The following is an 8,990-nucleotide window of genomic DNA, read 5'->3' as shown; positions in this document are numbered from 1 at the left end:
TTCAGTAGCTCTCGACTATAAATTTGCTCAATATGATATGTGATTTTCCCCCTTTATTTAACACTTACTTTATTAACTTAAACCTTGATTGACAGGAAGCGCAACCCGCTTAACAGGAAACAATAAATCATACAATCAGAATTACTTTAATTTACAACTGAAACGAAATATCTTACTCGAAATTGTTATCATGTTTCTAAAACTTTTTCTGACTTCAAGCATTGGTTACGACTGAAAAGGAGTACATTTTAAACCTGTCATATTCAACATAGTATCTATTCATTTTCAGTGTAAAGTGCCTGACCAAACAATGGCAGACTACTAGTGAGTTGTCTGAAACTGATGTATCTAAATGCAATGTTACGTTAGTAAGTCAGTCATTTGCTTGTAAATATCCGGGGTCAGCACAGGTGCCAGTTAACCCGCATGCGCACTTTTTAGGAAAGCTGGAGTTACTTCCTCCCCAATACGTCATCTTGTCTCCATCACGTGACACCCACCAGCCATACTTTGACACTCGTACTTGATAAACTGCTAACAGTGGGCAGATATGGCTGTTAATTTTTCCAGCTGGAGAAGATCTGCCCAGTGTAGTGGATGTCACGTGTGTAACAGACTCGAGGGTAATATCCTGTCACGTGCGTTCTGTTTTCACTGTCGCACTTTTTTACTATTCTTTTAAATGTTTTTTTTCTTTTCTTATCAAATACTTTTTATAACAAGACATTTTATAACAATATAGGAAAAAGGATAAGCTATGCGCGATCAAGAGCTCTGCATGGCGTCGCACTCGTTTGCTGAGGGCTACTTAATGAAACACAGAGTCTTTGGTTGGAGTAAATTTGGCCACCCAAGGTGACGAAGTTTATTTTCAAGATCTGCCGATATACACTTAACAAATATCTACTCAGCAAAGGTGGGGGGAAAACCGCCACCTACTAAAATTGTAAATAAAACACTAAAGCACAAAATATATAGGTAAACTACGGCAGTAATCCACAGGCAGGCGGAAGGGGAGGAGGTGGAAAATTAAAAATTCACTGACAGCGAAGCGATGTGACCAGTGAGATGGTGCGCATCTAAAAGGGGCGAGTGCAATGTAGAGCACACTTAAGAACTGTGACATCCCGAGGTCGGTTGATCGTGATTGGTTGGAAACTCAATAGTCATTTTACGTCAAACGCCTTAGCCTGGGGGCGACTGCCTTCAAGGATGCCTTGTCATAAAATCCCATTATGATCTTGTCATAATGGTTTCTTTTTATAACAAGACATTTTATAACAATATAGGAAAAAGGATAAGCTATGCGCGATCAAGAGCTCTGCATGGCGTCGCACTCGTTTGCTGAGGGCTACTTAATGAAACACAGAGTCTTTGGTTGGAGTAAATTTGGCCACCCAAGGTGACGAAGTTTATTTTCAAGATCTGCCGATATACACTTAACAAATATCTACTCAGCAAAGGTGGGGGGAAAACCGCCATAGAGCCACAGAAATGTGGCACCCCCACCAAGACAGCGCAGAGCTCGACCGAAATTTGATCGGAAAGTTGCAGCCCTTGCGTGACCAACTTAACAGACCAAATGGAAAATATATATTATATAAAAGGTAATTGCAAATGCTGAATGGTAATTATATGTGAAAGCACATTGACTGTCGTACCTTCAAATCTAGCAAAGAAATGTAACTGTAATAAATTGCCGTGATCATGCATGCGGCGATGCAGCCCCTGTCTGACCATCGTCGCATACACGAACGGTATTTAAATGGCGTGAAATATTATGTGATACGGTAATACTGAAACCCAATGGTACGGTGCGGCCCCTGCCGACCCTTATCACGACTTACAGGCTTTGATATACACAAACAAGTGTAAACGACACCATAATAAGAAACAAGAACTGATTGAAACGTTCTACATTATAATATACCTAAAAAAGAAGCATGGCAGCCCGTGACTGACCCATGTTCAAAATGAGATACCTTAAAATATAGGGTTTCTAATGTAAACTCGGAAATGTATGGCAGACCGTTGCTGACCCATACAAAACAGAGACTAAAATAGGCAGTTGAAACGCTATGCAGGGCAGCCGTGACTGACCCCTGCTAAATTTAGATAGCTTGTAAAGTAGAATTTCTTATATAAAGTTTAAAGGCATCAGATTTCCATCGACCAAGAGCTCGGATCTGTGCGTCGGAGAAACCTTTGTCTGCCGCGAGGCAGGCCGCTCCTATGCGAAAGCTGTGACTTTTATAGCGTTGTGGGTCCAAACCGCAGAAGTTTAAACAGCGCCTAAGTTCTGTATTGAATTGGGTAACCAGAATGGGACTATTGTCGAGATGACAAAAAAGAGGACCGGGCTTATCACCTCGCATTTCACAGTACTGTAGCAATGACTTTACCGGACAGAATTGTAAAGTGTTGTCGCCCGTGATAATGATATCAACAGGGCGGTTGTTTATATTGTGTTTAAAGTGAGTAATGGTTATCTTAATCGAGTGGATCTTTCCGGCGGATTTTAGGAGCCGCAGGTTATCGTATTGGATGACCGCATTGGAACGCGCGCTCTTGGCCGCTAGTTCACTGATGCGAAAGAAACCGTAGAAGGCTGTCAGAAACATAGCAGAAAAAAGAACACGCTGGGCTGCCGATGAGTTGGTGCGTTGAAGAGAGTTTACGAGGTCATGTAGTATGGGTTTTGATATCGGTAACCTAACATCACTAGATTTCCGACGACTTAGCGAGGTTAATAGTTTTTGGATTAGAAATGCCTTTGTGGGATCACGCAAACCTTTCATCTTATGGACATAGCCGATGGCCGATAGATAAGAAAGAATGGTCGCAGGCGACAATTTTTTACCGTCGAGAAAGGAAATGAAAAGCGCCAAAGAGGCGGTGGACAACGGCAAATGTACTGCGTCTGTCTTATAAAATGTTGCGTGAAATTCTCGAAATAGTGTCCACGCTCTACGATAAGATTGACACGAACCAGATGATAATACAGAGCTCAATAGACTCTCTAAGTTGGCAACCAACTCGTCGGCAAAAGGTTCTCGGGCACAATGGTCGGCAATTTGTCCGCCTGGGGTGAAAGTTTCTTGAAGCGTGCTATCTGAAATCGGGAAAGACAATCGGCCCGAGTGTTGTTAAGACCGGGTATGTGACGCGCACGAAATAAAATGTTATAACTAAGACAAGTCAAAACTAAGTCGCGAATCAATATCATCACTAATTTGTGTTTGGATGTTTGTTGATTGATGATACTAACCAGCGCTGCGTTATCAGTAACAAACACGATACAGTGGTTGGCCATGTGGCGACCCCAAATACGCACTGCGACGGTAATCGGAAATAGTTCGAGAAAGGTGATATTCAAAGATCGCCACGTATCAGGAAAATGGCCATAGAACCATTTATGGTTTAAAATAGCGCCATAGCCCTTGGATCCGGCCGCATCTGTAAACAACTCAAGGGAAGGAGAGGTGTTCCAAATATCGGACAAGAAAAACGACCGGCCATTAAAGTCGGTTAGGAATTTTAGCCAGACCTCCATATCGTGTTTGGTTTCTTTACCAAGCCTAATGCGATGATGTGGGCGACGCACCCCAACAGTGAGATCAATCAAGCGGCGAAGAAAAGCACGTCCCGGGACTATGACGGAACATGTAAAATTTAATAGGCCTATTAGGGACTGTAATTCTCGCAGAGTGACTTTACGACGTTTTCTGAAGCTTTCAAGCAGTAAGCGGCATTTTTGAAGCTTATCTTCCGGCAAACGAGCTTCTTCTTTTATTGAATCGAGTGTTATTCCCGCAAACTGGATGACTTGAGATGGGCCAAAAGTCTTTTCGTGAGCAATCGGCACGCCAATGTAATCACACATGCGAAGAAAATTGCATAAATCATTTTGACATTTATCTTTGGTACTTGCGATAAATAGAAAATCGTCAAGTATGTGTAACACACTCGAAGCGCCAAATCGGTAGACCGAAATCCATTCCAAGCAAGAACTGAAAGCTTCAAAAATTGCACACGAGGAAGACAGTCCCATAGGAAGACAAACGTCAAAATAAAATTGATTATCCCATTTCATGCCAAGTAAAGGGAAATCGGACGGGTGAATTGGAATGATCCTAAAAGCAGATTTTATATCTGTTTTGGCCATGAAGCAACCAGCCCCTAACCTCTTTATAGCTGTAATTGCATCAGAAATTGACGCATAGCGAACCGAAGAATTCGCGTCGGGAATGTGATCGTTTACTGATGTACCAGGCGGGTAAGATAAATGTTGAATCATACGAAATTCCGAAGGGGCTTTTTTGGGGACAATGCCTAAAGGGGAACAGACCAGATTTTGAAATGGAGGGCAAGAAAAAGGACCAATGATTCTCCCGGCCTCGCATTCTTTAGTCAATTTGTTGAGCACTATTTGAGGCTGTTCTAAAGCGCTTTTAAGATTAGGTGATTGCAAAGCGTGCCTTTCCCCGACAAAACCGACTTGAAAACCAAAAGTAAAACCTTTAACCAAATAAAGGAGAAGTGAAGCGTCATAGCCGCTGAGAAGAAAATTAAGCCGATCCACCTTTACGGGTGTTACTGGCTTGTGGCGCGATATTAGAAATGTTGGCTTTAACGGGGCTTCCTTTTTGTTGACTGAGTGCACACTGTGTGGCAGGGTGTTTTGAGCCACATTTGAAACAAACATGCTCAAACCGACATCCGTTGCACACCTTTCCCGCGTGGAAACGCCAACAAGTGCCCTTGGGAAATGACTGAGAGCGGAAGCGCATTGGTCCTTTGTCAGAGGGAAATTGGGTTTTTGGACGAAAATTCGTTACAGCCTTGAGCCACAGTTCCCAGTGGATGGCATCCCAAGGATACTGTTCCGGGGCTGATTGCCTGATGAAACGAAATTGTTCGTCATAATACAGCCAATCGCCTGGTTTGGCGGCGATATCACGAACAATTTCGCAGTACTTCATGAGCTGGGGCGTGTCATTGGCCTTTTTCTCTGAGTAAATAGCCACAAATATGTTAAAAGCGGAAAGCCACTGCTGTATAGTGTGAACTTTTTTAACTGATTGACTCGGTTCGAGGGTCAATTGAGGGCGGGTTGACTCACCATCCGAAGAGGCGAGGGTAAAAGAAAATTTTTGATTATTTGGTGAAAAGGAGAGTAAAGCCCCGAAATCAATATACTCATGGGACTAGATTTTGGCTTTGATTTTGGAGCTCACTCGACTGCTTAAAGGGACGGCTACACTAGAAAAAATTTGCTTGGGTGCCCGCGAGGCTAGCCCCGGCTCAGCTAACGTTAAGCCATTTGTCGTACTTGGTTGCGTACCTTGGGTTATCCCTGCCAAAGAGACGTTTACGACTTCGTCCACCACGGACTGCTCAGTTGCAGAAGCGGGTGTGGTACTTTGTACGGTTTGTGTCTTTTCCCCAAGGGCCTCAACCACGGCTTGCTTCACCGCCACGGAAATGGAAGCCGAAAGGGCTGTTAAATTTACTGCCATGTGGGGCTGTTCTTGCTGTTCTTCCTGCCCAACTTCGTGCCTCTTGCTTTTGTCCGGGCGGGTTTCTGCCATCTCCGACAAACGTGGACGTGCCCGTTTTGCATTACTTCGTGTTGGGTAGGGTCGCTTCTTAGGCGGCATGACTTAAAAAATGAAAATTATGTAGATTAAAGGAAAAGCCGAAGGCTGATTGCCACAGGTTTCCGTTAAGATAAGATAGTAAAAAGGTACCTGACAGGAAACTGAGATTGTGGTTGTAGATTAAGGAAAAAATGTGTCATAGAGGAGCAGATTGAAAGTTGAGCCTTCAGATAAATGATAAAAATGTGTTCGATGGCAGAGAGGCGAGCTCCCCGCATGAAAAGAAATTTCGAGCCACATATATATTGAATAGGACCTCAGTGTCTGGTTGCAGAATACTAAAGTGCATTGAGGACACACCCAAATCGGGCGGCCGAGTATGATTGCACACTCATAATATTCACCAGAACACTAAAGGAACATAAGGTCAACGCCAGCATTCAAACAATTCTGCATAAAACAGATATCAGTTATACAACTGAAAGGGTGCAGCCATAATAAAAACGCTTGCCCACAGATAAGGGGCAGCGAAACATTAAACTGAAAGGCTGTCACAGTAAAATATCAAAGGCATGGCGAGGCACGTACTAAAATGAGGGCTCGATGTTAAAATTCGTTAAAATTCATCAAACAGGAATGATAGGGAACAGGCTCAATGACTCCAAGAATGCTCCTCTAAGACTACGGTAATATTTTTTCTGGCCCAACGGATTTAGATGCACACCATCTCGCGCGTAAACGTTCTGAGTTGGGCGCCAAAAACCCCTATGGCCCCAGAAAAAAGCGTACGGTATGTCCTCCAAGACTACTCTGAGATACTTAGTCAGAAGCTTGGCTTTACGGTTGAACGTTGCCGCGCCCTGACGCATAATAGTCTGGCACACGAAAATGAGGTTAACATTGTACACATCATGCAATAGTCTTACAAAATCATCAATGTTAGAGCCAACGTGTGCGGGGTCAGATGCCGTTAAATCGTTTGAGCCTAACTGCAGAATTACGATATCTGGGCAGAAAGACTTAACGACATTTAAATCGTGTTGGATAGTTTTGGCAACCGTACGGCCACCAATCCCGTGCCATTTAATCGTAGCACGTCGAGAAAGCTGAAAGTCAGCGCTATATTTTCGGGAATGGCCCGATAGAAAATGGCTCAAACGGCGAATAAAAGAGTCCCCAAGAACTAAAACACGTGGCACGGCCATTATTAACTAGAAAATTAAAGTGAAAAGTGTACTTGCCTTAAAGAATTCACTGAAAAATTAAAAATTCACTGACAGCGAAGCGATGTGACCAGTGAGATGGTGCGCATCTAAAAGGGGCGAGTGCAATGTAGAGCACACTTAAGAACTGTGACATCCCGAGGTCGGTTGATCGTGATTGGTTGGAAACTCAATAGTCATTTTACGTCAAACGCCTTAGCCTGGGGGCGACTGCCTTCAAGGATGCCTTGTCATAAAATCCCATTATGATCTTGTCATAATGGTTTCTTTTAGTAATAACGAGAAGACAGAGAACAGAAAACCTAAAGGCAAAATTAGAGCTGCAACAAATGGTGGAGAACTTTTATCAACGATTTAGGTCAACTTATCAAAAAATGCGGCTAAAATATAGCAAACAACTTAAAGGGTTCAAAATGGCTGAATTGAGCTGGAAAAATGGGAAAATTTCTCTAAATCATCCGAATGGAACCTGGGTCTAGTTACTCTAATAATTGAGGGCCACTGGTTTGTTAGTGTTTTTATGCTATTTTAGTGCTACCCTCGTTAAATAAAGACTTTACCTTACCTTACTCTTTTGCGCATGCTCACTTTAAAGTGAGGCTACAGTGCCTTCGTTGGAATTCTAAGAGTAAACATCAAATGTGTTCATGTGCGATATGATGTCCAGTGACTTACAAGATCAGAGGTGGTCGATTTTAGCGTAAAGCCTCGTAAAAATCCAAGCAGCTTACACTTGTATATAGTCGCCGTGAATTACTTTCAAGAATGGATTCGATAGTCTTCACAGACAGTGGACAGGAGTAAAACAGTACCTCTAGACGAAATTTATTTTCCCGCCTTTTTGACTGTGAATTCAGTTACAGAAGAGGGGCTGAACACCACCTTCTTTCATCGGTGACGTCGCCGAATAGCTCTCAAGAGTCCTCGCCTCAGGCTACGCGCATCTCAATATTTTGTCAAAGCAGTTAAACAAGAGAAAATATTACAAGTGAACTACACTTTATTCTCCAATAAACCTATGAAGAATTTTTCTAAACATAAATTAGCAACGATGGCTGTTCTCGTTTCAGCTGCAAACGAATGGAAATTAATAAAATGACCTGCGCTGAATATTTCACGCTGTTATTATGTTAAGCTATGTTTGAGTACAGTTGAACCTTTACTAACGGACACCTCTCATAAGCGGACAATTATCAAGGTCCATCCACCTACAGAAACTATATTTTTATGCTCCCAGAAGGGAAATCTCTCTTAAGGGGTCGAAATTTTTTCAGGCCCAACGCGTGTCCGCTTGCGGGAGGGTCCACTTTATTTCCCATTAACATTGAATTCTAAAGCCGAAAATGGAGCCACAGTTTACAAATTCGTGGTGTGAATAAATTGTTTTGCTAAAAGAGGGGGCCTGATCAGCAGATCCTGAAAACCTGGACTACAGTTGAATCCCGATAACTCGAACTCCCGCTAACTCGAACCTTTCTCAATTCCCGGGTCATTTTCTTACTAATTTTACCCTCGATAACACGAACTCCCGATATCTCGAACCTTTTTCGATTTCCCTTGAAGGTTCGAGTTATCGGGATTCGACTGTACAATATTTAAAGGCCACAGGTCTCCCAGTACATGTTGCGGAATTGCGTGGTGGCCTGGGATGCGAGTAGTCACGTGATCGACCTTAAGATCTTTGGAAGTACACCATTATCAAATTTGGCGAAAGGCAAAGACATCGCTAAGTCTGGATTTGGCATTGTTTGGCAGCTACAGGGATGATCCGCACAAGGCAAAAATTGTATCGCTTTCTTTGAGCTACTGAAGAGCGGTTATGGCAATTAGATATTTACAGGAAGAACAATTGTGTTCGTGGTCTGTCCTCGCGCGTTTATATGCTCGCGAGTACCCTGAGGATTCTAAAGATGCTCGCGCACGTTCTCTCGCCAAAGCTATCTCTTTTGAAGCTCGCTATTCTCACATTGTTTTCTAGGGCCCTTTCTCTTCCTCCGTCTCAGTGTTTTCATAAAAATGTTTGTTAGTTGAAGAAGCCTTCATTCGCTTTCAACTATAAATTCGCTCAAGCTGGCGTGTGATTTCCTTTCGACCCGCCCTCACCCACCCACCCACTGCTTTTCCAAGCTGGTGTTCCTTAATAAAAAAAATCCGTGTCAGGTAGATA

General features: G+C 43.0%; 1 protein-coding gene across 1 annotated transcript; it reads right to left on the bottom strand.

Annotated features, from left to right (window-relative positions):
• Positions 1 to 826: 826 nt before the first annotated feature.
• Positions 827 to 7,088, bottom strand: LOC144639243 (uncharacterized). The gene is made up of 3 exons (XM_078498535.1): positions 6,842 to 7,088; positions 5,345 to 5,662; positions 827 to 3,112 (listed from the first exon to the last, which is right to left on the bottom strand). Exons 2-3 carry the CDS (start codon positions 5,658 to 5,660, stop codon positions 2,112 to 2,114), a joined length of 1,317 nt encoding a protein of 438 aa, XP_078354661.1. The 5' UTR covers positions 5,661 to 5,662; positions 6,842 to 7,088; the 3' UTR covers positions 827 to 2,111.
• Between the last annotated feature and the right edge of the window lie 1,902 nt (positions 7,089 to 8,990).

The sequence above is a fragment of the Oculina patagonica genome, chromosome 14 (assembly GCF_052425735.1).
Source record: "Oculina patagonica isolate OP01 chromosome 14, crgOcupat, whole genome shotgun sequence".
In the NCBI taxonomy this organism is placed as follows: domain Eukaryota; kingdom Metazoa; phylum Cnidaria; class Anthozoa; order Scleractinia; family Oculinidae; genus Oculina; species Oculina patagonica.
The sequence above is the reverse complement of the archived record's forward strand: the minus strand, read 5'-3'. Positions and strand labels throughout refer to the sequence as shown.

Coding starts and splice junctions, on each gene's coding strand:
- LOC144639243 (XM_078498535.1), bottom strand. CDS start 5,660: ATGCCGCCTAAGAAGCGACCCTACCCAACACGAAGTAATGCAAAACGG. Junction 3,113..5,344: donor TTTGGCAGGGATAACCCAAG/GTACGCAACCAA, acceptor TCCCGATTTCAG/ATAGCACGCTTCAAGAAACT.